We start from the raw sequence: 19453 nt of genomic DNA, 5'->3' as shown, positions 1-19453 counted from the left end.
GTATGTCAGTGTGGGCTTAAGACCAAGGAGATGCTGGGTTTGCGATGACCCAGAGATGGCATGCTCATATTAAAAGCATTCAAATTCAAAACAAACAAACCCTAGCTAACCAAATCAGCCATTTCTGGACATTTGACGAAGACTGGCATTTTATAACCATAATACGGCACACATGTCTCATTGAATAATTGGGATCATGGAGGTGACCACATAGTGTCTCCCACGGGCCAGCACTGTTCTCAGTGCACTGCCTGAATTCACTCAATCTGTGAGCATCCCTGTTGCATAAAGAAGGAAACTGATGTACAAAGAGGTTGAACTTGGTACAGGCCACGGGACTAGCAAGTGGTAGGGTGAAATTTACACCCACAATGACTCTGATGTCAGAGTTCTGGACCCTAGCCTTGCATGGCCATGGGTGCCCCTCAAAGCCAGAACCCAGCCAGAACTACCTCCAGTCTGGTAGCACCAAACTGGACCATGTTGCTCCTGCTTCCCAAGAGCATGACAAACCAGGGTAGAACCAGGCTTCGCAGTCATAGCAGAGCGGTTTATGTGCCCGGCTCTAGTGCTGGCTGGCTGGAGGGTCCTGGGTAAGTTGGCGTGAGTCTCTCACTCTTGGGTGAGTTCGTTCACCTCTCAGGGTCTTGAGAATGAGGACTGTGATAGCTTCCTCAGGGCTCTTGGGAGGATCCAATAAGGAGGGAAGAGCCTGAGGCATGGCTAGGTCTGGTTGCCCTCTCGATGCCAATGTCCTTCTCTTTGTCCTCTGGGCTGTGGAAGCCAGAGTGTGCTTTTCCCACAACTGCCCCTTGGTGGTTTATTTTGTGTTCTGTAGCTGGGGGTTTTGTTCCCATCAGACAGCTTACTGTTGGACACAGGCAACATTGTCCCGAGTGTCCTGCCTAAACCCTAAGAAGTTAATGGGATGGATAATTATCACAAGCAAAAAGCAGGATCATGCTCCGTTCTGCCAGCATCCAGCTGCTGCCATGTAGGCCCCGTTTCTTTGACCAAGGCACCCACTGCTCTCAGGGGTGCCCGCCAGAGAGAGTGCCAGCTCAAGGCTTGTGGGGTTCCTGGGGTGCTGTGGCTGGCACCTGGCATTGTTCATGGCATTTGAAGAGCCTTCTCTCCAAGAGACAACTGGCTAGGATGGAATGGTCCATGGCATAGACTCCATCCTTGGTTGGAGCTGGTACAGGAAGCCCCCTCAGGCATCTGTGAGGTGCAGGCCTGAAAAGATCAATGTCAGGCAGACCAGCAAACTCAGCCTGGCTCCAGCACAGCTTTGCCCTTAAAACCTTATCATTTCCTTGTGTACCAGGTGGGATGAATAATTCCTCATGAAGGTTGATTCTAAAGATGAAATGAGCCGACCCTTCTGCGGCACTTGGCACAGAGAGGGGCACCTGCCATCCCTGCCCCCAAACAGGCCTCATCAATAATAGAGTATACCTTCCTCCTTGCAGCTCCCTTCCCTAACCTTTCCATCAGTCTGCAACCTTGTTAACGTGATTTTTCTGCACGCTGATTCAGAATGGCCAGCGTCTTGTAGCTTCACATGTAATTGCATTCGGCTTTGTGTTATGCGGTAATGGGCTCACATGTGCTAGCATTTTCTCCCCTGCTTTCCCACGCAGGGAGGGCCTGGGTCCCTGCTTTCTTGCCCTGTGACTGCTGCCTCCCCGGGCCCATCAACAAGGTTGGGGGTAGATGTCTCATGTGCTGGGATCCCTGCTGAGACCCTCAGAATTGTGTGGTTTCTCTGTCACACAAATCTGCCTCCCACGGGGTCACCATGCCACCACTGAGGAAGCCCTAACTGCTCCTTTCCTTGGAAGTCTGTCACAGGGCACAACATCTTATAATCTGAGCATCCCAGCCCTCTGGTGTTTCCCCTTCCGTCTTCCCTGTCTTCTTCCTGCCCTGGGTCCTTCCACATGCACTCATACATGCACACGCCCAGGTGCTGCACACGCCCAGGTGCTACACACGTGAGCACAAGCATGCATGCACAAACACATGCATAAGGGTTCACCGTGGCTCCTCAGCCCTGCCTTCTGGAACACGTGTGAAAACTTCCTGCTCTAACTTCCCAGTCCCCCCAGTGTACAGAATGTGCCCACCTGTTCCTCTCACACCTTCTGGGGTGCTGTAATCCTTTGTGGGGGGGAACATCAGCATTTCATCTCCTATCATTTTTGAACTTTTTTCTTTTTTTAAAGATTTTATTTATTTATTTGACAGACAGAGGTCACAAGTAGGCAGAAAGGCAGGCAGAGAGAGAGAGGGAAGCAGACTATCTGCCGAGCAGAGAGCCCGATGTGGGGCTCGATCCCAGGACCCTGGGATCATGACCTGAGCTGAAGGCAGAGGCTTTAACCCACTGAGCCACCCAGGCACCCCTCATTTTTGAACTTCTATCCCATGACACTGCCCTCAGTATTTTATAAGTAATTGTGCCCTTGGTCCGACCGTACCGTTTCTGTTCCCTTACAGTAAACTATTGGTAGTTCTCAGAGGTTTCCCTCTCTCCAAAGATCCATAGCTTGAAAATATCATCACCTTTGCACAGAACATCTTTCATTGCTCTCCTCTATGCATCAGTTTGCATTTTCTCCTGAAGTCGAAGCTTCAGCCTCACCTTTCCCCACCCTCTCCTCTCTCTCCTGTGCTGAGCTGCAGTTGGTTCAACGGCATGTTCCAGTAACTCTGAGCTTCCTTCAGACAATGGGTCTCGCATGATATTTCTGAGTGTCTGTTTGCTTGTTAATCCTGTGCACTTGGCTGTGGGGTGCTTGACACACTGCAGGGTGACAGTCAAGTATATGGGTTTGGGAACAAGTAGTTCTGAGTGGAAAGATAGCTCTTCTACTTGCTGCTTTTCTAGCCTTCCCTAAGTTACTAATCTCCCTGAGCCTTGATTTCCTCATCTCTAAAATGGGTAGATGATAAGAACTTGAGGTAAGAGTGTGCCAAGGTTAAGGAAGAAACACAAATGAAGTATTAGCACAGTGTCGGTAAGTCAGCATTATGACAGCTTTCTTCTGGCATATCAAGTGACAGACTGCCTGGGAAGCTGACATAATGGAGGGACTCAGACAGACATCTAGAAAGGAGAAGAGGGAGGGAAGGACAGTGAAAACAAAAGCCAGCAGGGACAGAAGAGCCTCAGGCTGTTTCTCTGGAGTGGAGGAGGACACAGGCTGTGCCAGGAGGCAATGAAGGCACCTTCACATCCTCCTGAAGGGCTGCTGCTATGATTTGCATTTCGGTCACATTTATGACAGCCTCATAATGGATTAAGAGCCCCAGCACTGATATATTAAAGGTTAATGGTGCATCCTGCTTTTGTATTGATTTGTGGCAGCAAATATTTGCGGGTGTTGAGAGCAGGGCGTCCGCCATATTCTTGGCGTGGAGCTGTTGCCGGCTGGCGAGGCTGTTTTGTGCTCCCACTGAGCATGAGGGGCATGGGGGCTGGGGAAGCAGACAGCTGCTGCTTGGAGGGTTCAGGCCCAGAGGATTCTCTCAGCTATTGCTGATTTCCATTAGATCCACAAAGAAACTGGATCTTGAAGCTTCAGTGCCCTGAGGAGGAAGCCTGGGGAGCACCTGTCTCCATCCCTGAGTTCCTTGGTGATTGGTGCCTGGGCTGGCCCTGACCACATAGCTCTGTGCTTTGTTTCCTGGCTCAAGGCTACAGGTCTTCTATTCAAGCTCTCACACTATCATTATGGCTGCTTCTCTGCAGATGACTGATCCACACTTGTCCTGAAAGGAGACCAGTCAACTTAAGACAAACACCTTTGCAACACGATATGCAACCTAGACATTGGGAAAGTGAGAAAAAAAAGCCAATTCATGGATACATTATTCATGCACATAATAATCCATATTTATTCAAGTGTCTACTGTGTGCCAGGCACTATTGCAAGTAAGGAGGTGAATTATCCCCGTTTGGCCAGAACTTTCCTGGTTTTAGCACTGAATGTCCTATGTTCCAGGTAATGTCTCTACCTTGTGCAAACCAGGATGATTGGTCACACAGTTGTGGGTATGGGTGATGTAGTAATAAACCAAATGACCAAGTCCCATTCTAGGGGAAGAACTGACATTAAAAAGCCTGTGATATATTTCTTTGCTTTTATCATATAATTTAAGAAGGATGGTATTTTATATAGGGTTGTCAGCAAAGACCTCACAGAGAAGGTGACATTTGATCAGAGACCCAAGACAGCTGAAGAAGTGAGCCAATTAAAGATGAGAGGGAAGAGGATATCAGGTAGAGGGGAAAACAGCTCCAGAAACCCTGAAGTGGGAAGGCAGGGACAGCCAGCATGGTAAGGGTAGAGGTGTTGGATTCTGATCGTGTGGTACTCTTCAGCTCATGTGAGGATTTTGGATGTTTCTTTGGGAGATAGGATGCAACTGGAGGATTTTGTAGAAAGAGGTGACATGATTTCACTTAGACTTTGAAACAATCATTCCTCCTGTCCCCCTGAGGAATAGAGTATAAAGTAAAAAGTAGAGGTAGGGAGGCCATTAGGGAGATGGTCTCAGTATCCACATAAGACACAGAGTGGTACATGGTGAAAGTGATGAGAAGTAGTCTGCTTCTGGAGCTCCCTCAGTGGTGGGAAAGAGCAAATATGCAGAGGTAGTATGTAAGAGATACAAGGAAGAAAGGAATCAGCAGTGATACCCAGGCTTTTGTCCACAGCATCTCAAGAAATAGAACTATGTTTGTCTGAGATGGACAAAGGTGAGGAAGAACAGGCTTGGTGATGGGTTCTGGGGCTCACAATTCAAGAGCTTGGGATTTATTAGCCATCCAAATGGAGATGTCAAGTGGGGGGGGCAGTTGCCTGGAATCGATGGGGTGGGTCAGGACTGAGGTGGTCCATTGGAGGCATCAGTGTATGGATGTTTTTACAGCAGTTGACTTGACCAGATCATGTGAAAGGGATGTCACTAGAGAAGAGAGGAAATCTGTGAGTTGAATCTGGGACACCCCAAGATTCAGAGTCTGGGAAGAGAAGAGGTAGAAAGGGGAGGGATAAGGAAGCACCTACAAGGTTAGAGAACTAAGAAAGAGTGATATCCCAGAAGCCAAGCGAAAGAAGGCCTTCAAGAAGGACAGAGTGCTCAAGTTTGTCAAATTCCACTGTTTGGGGCAGAGTGTGGAGTGGGATCTTGAATGACTTTGACAAAAACAGCTTCAGTTCAGTATGGGGATGAAAACTTGATCAATGTAGGGTCATGAGGAATGGGGATGGAAGAACTGGAGAGTGGTTGGAGGAGGGTGTGATCTCAAAAAATGCAGGGTTTTTTTTTTTTTTTCCCCCACAAGATAGAATATGTATGTGTTTTCATGCTGATGGAAATGATCCATATAGGGAAGCGATTTCTTGATGTAGGAGACAGAGGAGACTCCCGGAAGAGCAGTGTATCTGAGAAGGTAGGAAGTCTGGGCTCTGGGAGACAGAGTGAGACATCAGTGGAGCAATGGCAGACCACAATTTAAAAAGTAGGACCAGTGGGTTTTCCGTGGTTTCAGGAAAAGAAGTTCTTTATAGAGAGGCAAAATTCTCTACTGATTGCTTCTACTGTCCTAAGAAACGGGAAACAGGATCACTGTCTGAGAGTCATCGAAGAGACTGGGAGGATCAGTTGAGGAGGGGAGTTGGGAAGCGTGAGGCAAGTTGACGGTCCCCCTGAAGTTAATGGCTGTGATTCTAAAGGTAGACCCATCACCATGCTGGTCTCCAGCCTGGATTTTTTCTCCCACCGTATTCGCTATAAACAGAGCTGTTTTAAACCAGAGTTGATTCTTGCAGAAGACACAAAGTCTGCCCCTATTGTCTGTCAGACCCTATGTGGTGTGACAGAGATCCAGACCTGGACAGAGTCCAGCCTTGAGGGAAGGGAGACCGACATGTCGATGGTCACATGAATTCCAAGGAAGTAGAAGTTAGGATTGGCTATACTGGGAACACAAAGACAGGGCCTGAATCCTGGGGAGTGGGGGACCTGCTCTTCATGCTGGAGACATCGGCTGAGGTGATCCTGGAGGGCAGGCAGGTTTTAGTCCTGTGCAGAAGGCAGGACACAGCATGGTGGACAGGTAATGAGATGAGGGAAGGCTCAGAGGCCTGAGAGCTGAGTAACCTGAGAAGAGATTGGAGGAGATGGGTCTGGAATGCAGGGGGCTTCGAGACTGAGCATCCCCTTTGCCAGTGGTATTAGAGGTCCCTGGTTTTGCCTTAGTGGAGGATGTGGCCGTTCAGCCTCTGACCCATGCCGGCGCTTCGACTTGGGACCTGGTCCAACATCATCTGATCCGGCCCCCTCCCTCAGGGCCTGTTCCTGAGCCCTGCTGACTTCCAGAGTCTGGGCTGAGTTTGGCAATCAGAAACAGATGACTACATATGCCTACCTTTCAGAAACTTCAGCCACCAGGGCACAAGGCCTGGGCTCAGTCCAGGCAAAACATGCACCAGTGAGAGAAACTTTAGCCTACCTGGGTGAGGGAGCTTCAGTCTTAAGACCCTGGATGCCCAGGATGGCTCAAGCCGTTCTGGATTAGGCTGGACATTTTTGTCTTGTTCTGGGGCCTAAAGATGGAACTATCACAGCCCCTCGGAGCCTGGTCCTCTTAGTCAGCAGTGCCGGTGTCTGATGGAGTAGGACAGGAGCCTCTCTCTTCCTTGCGGATCACGGCTGCACTGGGCACCTGGCAGAGGGGGTGGACACGGAGAACACGGAGTCTGTAGAGCTAGGATCTCAAGGCCCAGAGCTGGCTGTCACTTGGGCAGCAGAAGGATTTTCAATTTTAAGGATTTGTGCTGTGTTTACAATGTAATTAAAAAATGCAAATTTTACAGAAACACATTTGTAAAGAGTGGAAGTCTCACAACTGTTCTTATTCCCCTTGTTTTTGTTCCTATATTTATTTACATTTAATAATGGTTACTTTTTACCAGAATGCAAATATACTGTATACAAAACAGTTTTTTTAAAATAGAAGTTTATTTTGGGCATCTTTTTATTTCCATTACATTAAAAAAAAATAGAATGTAGAGAGAAAACAATGTAGGGGTGGGTGGGGAGGGAGGAGAGTGCAACCCAGAAAACAACGTACGGGTGGGTGGGGAGAGAGGTGAGTGCCGTCTGTGACCAGCAGCCTTGGGGCTCACGATTGAAGAAGGGCTTTGTGGCCTCCTATATTGTATAAGGATATGTCTTCCTCTTTTTCTTTTTTTAAGATTTTACTTATTTATTTGACAGAGAAAGACATAGTGAGAGAGGGAACACAAGCAGGGGTAGTGGGAGAGGGAGAAGCAGGCTTCCCGCTGGGCAGAGAGCCTGATGTGGGGCTCAATCCCAGGACCCTGAGATCATGAGCTGAGGGGAAGGCAGATGCTTAATGACTCAGGCACCCAGGTACCCCAAAGATGTGTCTTCTTGTCATGGGCCATGTCGCCCTCATCCTGATGGGTCACTAAGGGTAAGTGTCCCCAGAAGGTTTTAACCTGACAGTTGTCCTGGGCTGGGATTCAGACCTGTGGCCACTCTCAGAACCAAATGGCTACAAAGGACTGTGTGTAATTCCACCTGCCCCTCCCAGCCCCATCATCGCCTACTCTCAGGCTTCCCCGGTGGGCCCTGGGGAGTGTTGAGGGGACTGTCCCAGGGAAGTAGACGTTCACAAACTTGGAATCTGCCCGCCTCTGCTCCTTGGAAAACACGGTGTCTCCAGGTGTCAGGCCCACCTGCGGGGGCACCCTCCAAGTGCTGAAGAAGGACATACCCTCAGTGGCAAAAACAACCCTCTGCACGTTTGATCTAATCACTTCCTCCATTGTTCTCTAACGTCCTTTCTCTGCTTTATTCATCTTCATCGCACTTTAGATCACTGGCTATGTGACATCAGAGGTCTGCCCACTACGCCCCCACAAGCCACATTAGCAGCCTGCAAACGAAGACTGTTTTTCTTTTCTGAAACATTTTCAAAGTGGTCTAAAAAAAACAAAAGCGCAAAACCCAAGGGTATGCCCCAGAGTGGTAGGTGGCCCTTACAGTCTGCATCTGCACACTCTTCCCTTTCCAGAAAGCTTGCTGATCCCGGCATTCCGTGGTTATTTGTGTTTTTGTTGCTGTCATTCATATGTTTGTCACTGTCCCCCTACCTCCACAAGAGCGGGAACTTTGTGCTGTTCCTGCTATATGTCTACAGAAGTGCTTGACATGAGCAGATGCTTAGGAAAATGTGTTTTGGGATGAACGAATGAAAGAACGAAGGCACCTGTGGAGCCTTGCAGAGCCTGAGGTTGAGAGGCATCTCGGGAGTGTCTCAGCCTTCACCTGAGATCCTATCCACCTTGAAGAAGCTGGGTCTGGGAGAGGAGAGAACTGGAAATGTGGCAAAGCCCCGGGTAAGGGAACACCACATGCTAGAAGAATCAGAGAGACTGGAGGCACAATGGGGAACACTGGGGAAGAAACCAAGAAAGGGCAGGGAAATAGGGAGCCAGGAGCACTGATGCTGGAAGGTTCCAGAAGCAGCCTGTGGAAACTCACCCAGGCAATCCCAAATGAGTCAAGCAGCGCCATCTCCTGGAGACTCAGGTGGGAGTGCTGGAAAAGAGAGGCTGCTGGGATCCCAGTCAAGGCATCTGTGGGCTGTAGTTCAGACAGCTTCTGGTTATGAGGATGGGCATCCCCACCCTACCAGGCCTTTTGGGTTACTCCAGTACTTTCTCTTCTTTTTAAGGAACAGTAATAGGTTTATATAGATTTAGATTTATCAGGCCCGTGATTATGGCCACCCCACAGTTGTTAAAATCTCTTTTACATATACTGTACATTGATTCTGCTCCTGCTACAAGTGTATTTATCTCTATTGCCAATGTAAATAGTTCTGTAACATGCAAAGATGTATTTATAAATTCTGTGTTATTGATTTTTCTCATGCTGCAAACACATTTATCTCTTTGTTAATGAAAATGTATCTAGGAAATAGTAAGACTGATTTATGGAGAAAGGTATGGGTGGGAGGGAGGTGGTGCTAAGTTGGGTAGGCTGTCCTTGGCCACAGCCAAACGAGACATCATGGGACGTCAAAGGTGCATGTGTAATTGGAGGAAACTGCTCTCAGAGGCAAAGGATGTTTGGGAAGTCCTTTTGCAAGGCAGTCTGGTGTGTTCATGGGAGTCGGCTATGCTTTCAGCTAGGGGAGACCCCCCAAATTACCCATCTGAGCCAGGAGATAGAGAGGAGCATCTCCCCTTGGTCTCAAACCCAGTTTCAGAAGGGCACAACTAAGTGAAAGATATTGGCTCAGTAGTAAGCTTAGAAATAGGGCCAAGCTTTGCCATCGGAGGATTCCAACACTAAACGTTGTCAAAAGATGAAAAAGCACGGGGATAGACAGCAGACTGCAGGGATGCAGGGTAAGCTGCAAAGTGCATATTCTTGCAAAGTGACACTTCATTAGTGAAGGCAGACCCAGACAGGGCAGCCTAGGGAAGATGCTTTTAAAGACTTCCTTTCCTAATACAGACAGGGTCATGAAAGCATTGTATGGTGACAGATGGTAGCTCCACCTGCGCTGAGCATAGCCTAATGTATAGACTTGTTGAGTCACTGTGTCATACACCTGAAACCAATGTAGCAGTGTGTGTCAACTGTACTTCACTGAAAGTAAATACATTAAGACATCCTTCCCTGGAAGCTTCTGCCACCCAGGCACTCACTGCTTTCCCAGGAAAACCTCTGCTGGGCAGTTACCATCGTGGTTCCCACAAAACAAGGGTCCATATGGCCTGCCCATTGTCTCCATGCTCGGTCTGGGTTCTGACTTCCTCAGGTTGTCACTTTAGGCCTCCCAGGTACCTAAAACATGTACTGTTCACAAGGTGACCCCTTGCATGCTGATGAAGAGGCATTTGCATGTACCTTGACAACAATATGGAAACAAGAAACAGGCTCCCTACTGGGGATGCATTTGGGCAGATGCCAAGACAGACTTCAATCTCATGAGTCTAGGAAAGTCTAGAGAAGCTGCTTGTCCTTGGTTGCTTCTATCCAAGCATGACCATCACCACCCCATCACTGATGACTCCTTTACACTGTTCTCTTCTTCGACCATTTGAACTCCTTATTGGCAGCCTAACAGAAAGGCTAGCATCTTTAAACATTGCCTATGTGCCAGACATACGTCTGTGATCCTTAATCTTCACCACACCTGTGAGAAAGTTCTGAGTTAAGAAAACTAAGGCTTCAGTTGGTGGTTCTGAAACCTGCATGCGCATCACGATCCCCTGGAGGGCTGTGAAAGCACAGATTGCTAAGCGACACCCCAAAGTTTCTGGCTCAGTAGTTCTGGGGTGGCCCAGGAAACTGCATTGCTTCGAGGGTCCTGGGGGATGCTGATGCTGGGACTCTGAGGGCCATACTTTGAGAACTACAGGTCTGCCTCATATAGCGAAGTTATTCACAGGCAGGATTCACACCCACGCCTCTATGATTCAAAAACCTCCATCATTTCAGCTGATATGAAGTGTGTGTCCCAGAGGGACCTCCAGTGCCTTCTTGGGTAATATCTTGTCTTGCTGGAACGCCTGCCCCCTCGATTCTCCATCTAGCTCCCTCCACCAATCCTTCACATCTCTGCTTAACATTTCCTCTTCTACAAGGCGCTTCCGTAGCTCTGGCCCTAGCCCACTGCCCCTCCCCTGTGCTTCCAGGATCCCAGGAAGAGCTCTCCTGCAGTTTGCTCACGTTGTTTCGTTACTGCTGGTTTACTTCTCTGACCATCCACCGCCCCATGAACCCCACGAGGATGCCCACCATTCATTCCTTGCTCTCTTACCACGTGACTGCTCGATGGAGCTGTTGATGGAACCATTAACTGGTTGAATGACCTCAGCCAGGGGCAGCTTGCTTGGTGGAGGTTTATAGAGATAGCCCCTGTGACGGAGAGATCTGCATCTCTCTGTGGTGGGGGTGCGTGGATGCTTCCTAACACTTGCTGCTGAAGAGATTAATTGGAGAAACATGCTAACTTAAGTGTGCTGGTGCTGCCTTCTCCAAGCTAAGCATCTCTGGATTGTTCGGACAGGTGTCCTGTCTGGTATGTGCATCTGTCTTCCCCTGCCTGCTAGAGTTGGCTTGGAGCCTGACTCGCTGGCCTCTCCTCGACCCCTTTATTCCTCCACTGGTGTCCCTTCCAAAACTGTACCCTCTGATGAGAGAATGAGTGCCCCAAGGAGATGATGGCTTTGGCATATGAATAGTTGGGTCTTCCTGCCTGAACCTCCAAGTCCTTTGATAGCATTTTCTACTCTCAGATATGATGGCGGTACCTAGTGTGTGCTGGGCATGTTAGTGAGCTTGCAAGCTTTCCTTGAAAGAGGATGTGTGCATCTGAGATGGGAGAGATCCATCTGCAATGACTCGTGGCTTTGTGAGGTGATATATGGAGGCCATGGAGCTAAGCCGTGAGGCCAGCCCAGCGAACGGAGGTGGTGTTGGGGGGCGGGAACAATGAGGTCTACTGGGACAGACTTGGACATAAAGCCATAAACATTCGGGCTACCTACTTGTCATCCAGAGATGATCCCTGAGCCTCTGGCCAGGGGCACAGTCATGAATAACTACTAGGAGGAGAGAGGAAATCTCCATTTCAAACGTGGGGATGGAACAGTAGTGCTGAGCTCCTTGGCGGTTAGGCATTCAAGCCAGACTCATGGAAACTGCAGTAATTTAGAACAGTTCAGTGTTTAGACTCAACTGTGTAATTCATCCTGATGTTTCCCATTCATCAAAGCCTCGTGTTTGTTTGTATTACCATGAGAAAAATAAAAAACGTGGGGAAAAAAGATCCCCCCCGCCTTTCATTACAGGCAAATTATGACAGAGTTACAACCCTTGGGGCCCTTCAAGCAAAGGAACATCTTGCTTCAATTAGATATAAATAATGAACAATAATTAGAAAGATTTCTTCATCGAATTTGTTATTTTATGTTTCCTTTCATCTGTAATGTATTGAAACAAATACTGGGCTCCGTTTCTGGGCTATGTAGCAGGGCCTAAAGGAACTCCACGGAGTGTCTCTCCAAAACAGGAGGAAGCAGCCATCACTGGTTCTTCCGTGAGCATGCTGCCTGCGAAGACTGCTGTCAGCCCTGGGTCCAGCACCACGATGCAAACCGGAAGTAACCTTGGGTCCAGCCCTCCAGCTTCTTACAGTCTACTATGCAGAATAATTGTTCCTGGTGACTGGCCCCTGAGTTTGAGTCAGCTGCTTAACACACAACCCCTCAGTTAGTCATAACAGTAGCCCCCTACCACAGGCTTTGCTTCTTGCCCTAAGAGATTTGGAAATTGAAGCACAGAGAGTTTAGCTCACCTGCCAGTCCTGCGTTGTCAGCGATGGGGAAGCTGCGATGTAAGGCAGGTGGTTTGACTCCAGAGATGTGGCTTCTGCTCACCCTGGTATGCTCAGCTATTATGCTGCCATAGAAACCATGCAGGGTGTAGATGGCACGGGGAGGAAAGTGATGGCCATGGCTTTGCCTGGGGAAGGGAAGCACTGAGATCTTCCGGGTGTTTGCAGAAGAACATCAAGTAGATAAGTGAAATACAGGGGTTCCAGGCAGAGGAAGCACCATGGCCTGATGCTATAGAGGGGGACTATGTGGGATTTCTCATTTCAGCCTTGGCTTTGGGGCTGTGTGGAGACAGAAGCAGTAGCTGGAGATGAGATCAGAAGATGAAGGGTTGTGTAGATCAGGTTGAGAAGATTGGATCTCCTGAAAAGGGTGACTGAGGGAAAGGTGGAGATGATGATCCTGGTTGGTACAAAGGAGCAGGAGATTTCCAGAAGAGAAATAAAGAGTGATTAAGTTGGAGCCTGGACAGAGAGAGCCTGGCTCACCACTGAGCATTTGGGGAATTTTTGTTCTTTTTGCCATTTGATTATGTATGTAACATCCTCTCAGCACACTGAACCAGGTGGTGCCTGCCTCACAAAGCAGGTGAGGGCTTTGTGCCAAGTGGTCCTTCCCAGTGTGACTAGTGCCCCCACCCCAAGGAAGACTCTCATTCTCCACCCCCAGCTCAGGCATCTGCTGGGGAGCCTTCTGGATGTGCTCCCTCCCTCCAACATGCACGTGGCTTGAGCTACTTACTTCTCCTTTGCATAAAACCAACCCCGGGCTCTCAGAAGTGCTTTGTTTTATCTTCACCATCTTTTTTAATAATTGCCCACGCCTAAAAATCAAGACACTTCATTTAAAAACACAGATTTCTTTATTGGAAGACAGATTGAGGGGGAGGTGCTCAAAATGCAACAATTGGGTCAAAATCTAGAAGAGCCACAAACTTTGGAGGAGACCCGCCTCTGCACGGGCATAACCCGAGTGCGTGTCTCTGCCCACGCCAGTTCTAAGTGGCAGAGACTAGACATTGTCATCAATCTTACCAACACGTATTTCTTTCCAGTGCTGTAGGCGTTGGAGTTGGAGGCTTTTAGTGTCCAGCCGTCTGTGTTGCTCTCTTATACGTGATTGTCTGTATGTGTCTGTGGCTAGACTATAAGCTCCCTGAGGGCAGGAATGCTGTCTTACAGATCCTTTTGTCCCTTGACCTCAGGGCAGGAGCTGATTTTAGATGTTTGGTAATCTTATTGAATTAATCTACACTGAGGAAATATACCTGTGTTAGGATTAGGCCCTGGCAAGTTACAGTCTGGGCCGAGGAACTGGAGCTACTCGGGGTTTGGAGTGCAGAATGGGGAGAGTGGGCCACAGCTGGGCTTGGTCCTCAGGAAAACCTTGCAGCCCACTTATATCCCTGCAGTGGCATCAGGTGCCCATGTTTCACTGTCCTTTTGCATTTTCAGGACGTTCCAGGACCTCTCCAAACAAGTTGATATATCTTACGGCACCGTCCGGGACTCTGCTGTGTATGAGTACTTCCGAGCCAAGGGCACCAACCCCCTGGAACAAGACAGCACATTTGCTGAGCTCTGGCGGACCATCAGCAAAAACGGAGGGGCCGACAACTGTGTGTCCAGCCCTTCGGAAGGCATCAGGAAGGTAGGCGGGAGGTGGCCACCTGGCCACGTGTGCACTGTGACTGACTATGGGCACTGTCATCTCCAAGGTAGGGGACATCTTCCTGAAGCATCTCCTTTGAGTCACCCTGTCACCTGCAGGGTGATCCGTCTTCAGCCAGTTGGACAGAAATTTCTCACAGGCCTGTGAGTGTCCGTAGGAGATGTACATGTTCTTTAGGTAAGATGCCCATTCTTGGCAACAGAAGCAGAGGGCTGCTCATTAGGTATCTTCTAAGTTTCCAAAGGGTCAGTGAAGAGCAAGCAGATTAAGTCTGAGGTATGGACCTCCCTCCTCATGGGCTGGTGGGATGCAGGTTCAGAGAGACCTGCCATCCCAAGTGAGAACACTCAGCCAAAGCAGAAGCAGAGGAGCAGGTGAGAGGTGGAGGGACTGTGGGGACAAGGTTGAGGAGAGGGCGGGCACACAGTGGGCAACCAGGGGTTAGAATGGGGAAGACCACATATAAGGGGTGGGTGGTCCAGAGCAAGGGCTGGTCAGTTGACCTGGCGTATCTGTGAGACTGTGCTTCTGCAGAGAGGTGCGCTTTGGGGGTGGTGGTAAGGGCAGCAACCCCAGGATGGAGTCCACAGTGAGGGAACCTGAAGGAGCGCAGGGTGAGAGGAAGCCAGGGCCAGAGAGAAGGAGGAAGCAGAAAACCCATCACATGCTTCAACGGTGGGTTAGACTTTGCTCATTTATTTCACTGAATTGCCCACAGTGACCTGAATTAATCATCACTATCCCATTATACAGATGAGGATCAGAGACATGGGGTCACACTCCTAGTTAGGGTCTGATGCCTGGGGTTCCGGGCTGTGTTTGGCATTTATCCACCTTGTGCTTGCAGAGCCCTTATAGGAGGAGGAAGATGATGGGGTAAAGGCAAGTGTCATATAAGGAAGCTACTGGTGGTGGTGTCCTGTCCAGTGACCTTATCTGCGGTAGCTGCTGTCCCTCAGGTCCCCAGTGAATGGTGTGAGAAAGATGTGCTCTCTGAGCGGATGGGCAGTCCAGCCTGCCTCGGCATCTCCTCCCTCCCCTTCCATTCTCACAGAGCAGTTAGCTCAGGATGGCCTCTCCTTGCTGTTTAGCCGCACTGAGCCACAGGAAGCGTCTGGGCTCGGAAGCCTGACATGCGTGGGTGTGAATCCCAGCGCCACACTCGCCAGCTGTGTAAATTTGAGCACACCACTCTTCCTGTCTGGAACCTCTCAGAGTTGAGAGACATCCATTGGGGGGTCTCCTTAGAAACTTAAAGCCCTTGGAGGTACATGTTACGGTTGATACCACAACCAAGTGATAACAAAAATAACGAAACGCAATATAAATGCATTATTCCTGTCCTGACAAGATTTATTAAAATCTCTTTGTTTTAGTGAACTACAAAAGATGGCACTCTAGCCTCCAGCTGCTGGGTCTTCTTCCCTGTCAGTGAATCTTCGGGGCTGTAGGTGATAATAATATAAAGGTGACTTAAGGCATTTTACGAACGTAAGGCCTGGGCCAAATGGGTTTTGAGTTTCTGCTCTCTGCTTTCTTTGTCGCTCATAGAGAGCAGATACTCCCATCCACATGGGATTCTTGTAACGATTCAGTGCAACAGTGCTATGAAGAGCTCTTCTAATAAAGGAAAAGATGGCTACTTTTGACTTTATTAAACTTCTGTTCATTGTAAGACAGTTTAAAGGAAAAAAAAAAAGACAAGTCACATACTGGGAGGGGATATTTACAGTGAGTTATAACCAAGATAAGACTAATATCATGATTATTGGAAGAATTCTTATAAATCTGTAAGAAAAATTCAAACAATTCAACAGAAAAATGAGCAAAAGACTTGCACAGGCCTTTCACAGAAGAGGCAATGCATATGACTAGGATATCATAGGAAGAGATGTTCAAAATCCTTAGTGATGTAGGATATGCAAATCAAAACCATAAAGGTATATCATTTTACACCAATTAGACTGGCGTAAAATGAGAGGTGGTGGAGAGGACACGAGTAACAGGTGGTTAATTGCAGGTGGGAGTGTACCCAGTACAACCACTTTGGAAATGAGTACGCTGTTCTCTTATAAAACGTAACATTCATATACTCTATGACCCAGCGAGGCCACTCTGAATATCTACCCAAAGGAAACTCCTGCATGCACTTCAGAAGTGAGAAAGGTCAGGGTAGTATCGCTTATAAAGTCAGAACCCTGGAAACAATCCCAATGAGCCTTAACAAGGTGAAAAAAATATGACCTGCAACGAAATGAATGGCCTACAGCTTCATGTAATAGCACGAATGAATCTTAGCAGAATAACATTGAATCTGAAAAAGCATCAAAGGCAATTTTATATGGGTCAACTAACAGAAAACAACATACAACTTAGGAGCCATTTAAAATGTATGAAACACCTGAATGCACACAGCCAAAGTAAGGATGAAATACAAAATTCACGATAGTGGTTAATGCAGTTGGGAGGCAGAGCAACGGGGAGGAGAGAAGCAAACAGTTGAATTTAAGTCAAGGTCAGTGCTAGCTTCAGATTCACAGGGTTTAAATTTTTTTTTTCATCTCATTGTAATAAATAACTAATGAGTTAATTAAAAAGAGGGCCATTCCTGGACAAAAGAATGGGTGTCCTGAACCCAGGGTTGTGATTAATCCCACTTAGTGCACCTACCTGCTCTTCCAAATAAGTAAGTCCCGACCAAGCCAGGCAGAGTTTGACTGCCACAGATGCCAGGCCGTTTTTGTCCTTACAAGCTCCCATGTGCCTGCCTTGTCTTGCTCCTGGTATACCATAAGAGAACAGACACCACCACGGAGCTCTCTGGAGGGTGATAAATCTAGAGATGGCTCATTGGGGAAATATCTCCTCGTCATCCTACTTAGCCCTCGTCCGTTGCTGGCACATTAGAAATCATTCACCCTCTGGCGATATGATGAAAACCATGTAAAAAAGGTTAAGTAGTGGAAGATGCAAAGAAAGGAGTCCTCAGAAATGCCTAAAGCTTCGGGGTGCAGAATCTAATCTCTTTTTTAGTACATAGGATGTGTTACTTTTATGACACCTTCATTTTATAAACCCCAAACCAGCTTTGGGGTCACAAATCTCCCTCTTGCATTTGGATCTCTAAGAAAAAAACCAACTGCCAGCACTAGACAAATGTTAAGGGTTTTATAAATACTGTCATAAAAGTGAGTTTATGGTATTGTCAGAAAATGGAGTGTGCTGCATTTTTTTACTGGAAGGAGAGCTCAGATTTACTCTCAGATCCTCTTCATGCGCCTATCTGGCGCATGCCCATAAATGCTTAAGCAGTGTGGACAGCTCAGCAAAGGTGAAGAGAGGTGCCCCCAAGGGGCGTTGCCGGAAGCTTCCTTAGCAAGGGGAGGATGACCTCACTTCTAATTTCCAGTTACTCTTTGGTGACTCTGGCTCCATTTCTGGAGAGTGCTTGGTAGTGGAGCAATGTCTAATTGGTCCTGAAGTCAAGGAGCTTGGTGTAGAGGGTAACCTCAGAGAGCAGTTATGTTTTCCTAGGGAGTGCTGCAGCTTTTAATGACTTGAAACCAATTTAGGTGGGAAATTGCTTAGCAAGAGGTGACTCCTTTTCCACAGTCTCAGAACCAGGGAAAGGGATTATGTCATGGTTGTCCCACCTCTGTGACCCATGCCTTCATGCTAGTGGCCCCTCAGACAAGGAGGGGGCAGCCCTCTCTGGGCTCTGATGAGGAGAACAGGAAGGAATTCGTGAGACAAAGGAAGTTTTATTTATTTATTAAGAGCTCACAACATCCAGTTTTTACAACAGACCTGCCTGGCACCCAGTAAGTCTCAATAAATAGTGGGTTGTCCCTAAATGAGTCATCTGTTTGCTGTCTGACTGAGCAGAGACACGTAAATTTGAGCTATATTTGGTGCCACCAGTTAGCAGGTTACCCTCCATGGATCCCTTGATGGGAGGGGTAAGGGAAGTAACTCTAGGGTCCCTTGCAGGCTTGTCTCTTCATAGCCTTCTCTTAAGAAAGAAACCATGCTGGTCCTCAGAAAGAGGAAAGAGGCTGCCTTCCTTTCTCTCAGCTACCTGCTCCTGTCAGCCATGAGGAAAGAGTAGACTAAGTATCGGCAATGGGCTAAATGGTCCATGGGCTAAATCTGGCACACAGCCTATTTTTCTAAATAAAGTTTTATTGGGACACAGACAAACACTTTCATTTACATACTGTCTATGGTGTCTTTCCTACTACTTCAGCAGTGTTGAGTAGTTGTACCAGAGACCATAGCATCTGCAAAGCCTGAAATATATATTACATGGCCCTTTTAGAACAAAATTCAGGATCCCTGGTCCAGAGAAATGGGTGGGCCAGGGATCCTACCCCTAGGTCCATAACATCTAAAGGCACATACACCTATCCAGTTGCTCATTGTCTGGCTCTGTACCATCCAAGAGTGCATATAAGCACATCATGTAAGGAGTCCACCTCTTAGTCCTGCATCATCTAACAGCCCACAGACACATGCAGTAACACATTACTTAGCTCCAGGCCACCGAGTTGCACGTTGGTGTATCTAGTACTATATCATCTTAGCTTTGTATCATCCAGTAGCTTACAGGTTCTGCCTACCCACTGCCCTTTCTTGTCCTGTTCAGGTCTAACTCTAGTGGCCCAGGACTTCTCCCTCACTACACCGGGACCCAGCTCTGCTCCTGGCCTGGCCTAGACCCCCCCGAGAAATCTGCTGAGCAGTCTCTGTGTTCCAGGCACTGGGCCAGATGATATACATATATTATTCTTTTCATCCTAAACAGATCTCTTGATTATCATCATCTACATCGTGTAGAAATGGGGCCTGGGCCTCAGAGAAATGAAGGGGCTTGCTCAAGGTCACACAGACCTGAGTAAGTCATGGCACAGTCCAAGCCGAAGGTCATTCCCACCTTGTCTCTTCGCACGGGGTAACCCTCCCATTTCTGTGCCTTACGGTGCCTCTGCCCCTTGCATACTCTTTACTTTATGTTTTTATTTCCCTTCCTCTTTTACACCGGAGTAATGAGACACGTACCTGAGCCCATTTTTAAAAACCTTACCTGCCCTTCCATGCCCTAGCAAAGGCTTCTTAAGTCTGATTTTATTTTTTGGTTTCAAAACTACTGAAAATATCAAAGAAATTCTGAGATGCAGAACTGGGCTAGCAAGTGGCTCAGATTTCTATGATAATAACTTTGTCACATGAAATCAGACTTCAATGTTGTTGGTGGAAATTTTTTTCTTGAGTTTGATCAACACTATCAAGTAATATCCAGTGTAACCCAATTTCAGTGCAGTACT

At 47.8% G+C, this 19453-nt stretch overlaps 1 protein-coding gene across 1 annotated transcript in view; it reads left to right on the top strand.

The window, feature by feature from the left end:
• LOC111145173 (glutamate ionotropic receptor delta type subunit 1) overlaps positions 1–19453 on the top strand; it is a 691817-nt gene that overhangs the window by 636593 nt on the left and 35771 nt on the right. The window contains exon 13 of the mRNA XM_022499882.1: positions 13913–14108. Coding sequence (XP_022355590.1) covers positions 13913–14108 — 196 coding nt within the window. The remainder of the gene's footprint in view (positions 1–13912; positions 14109–19453) is intronic.

This window comes from Enhydra lutris, unplaced genomic scaffold (genome assembly GCF_002288905.1).
Source record: "Enhydra lutris kenyoni isolate GAN:26980312 unplaced genomic scaffold, ASM228890v2 scaffoldscaffold12, whole genome shotgun sequence".
Taxonomy (NCBI): Eukaryota; Metazoa; Chordata; class Mammalia; order Carnivora; family Mustelidae; genus Enhydra; species Enhydra lutris.
This window is presented reverse-complemented; position numbering and strand designations above follow the sequence as displayed.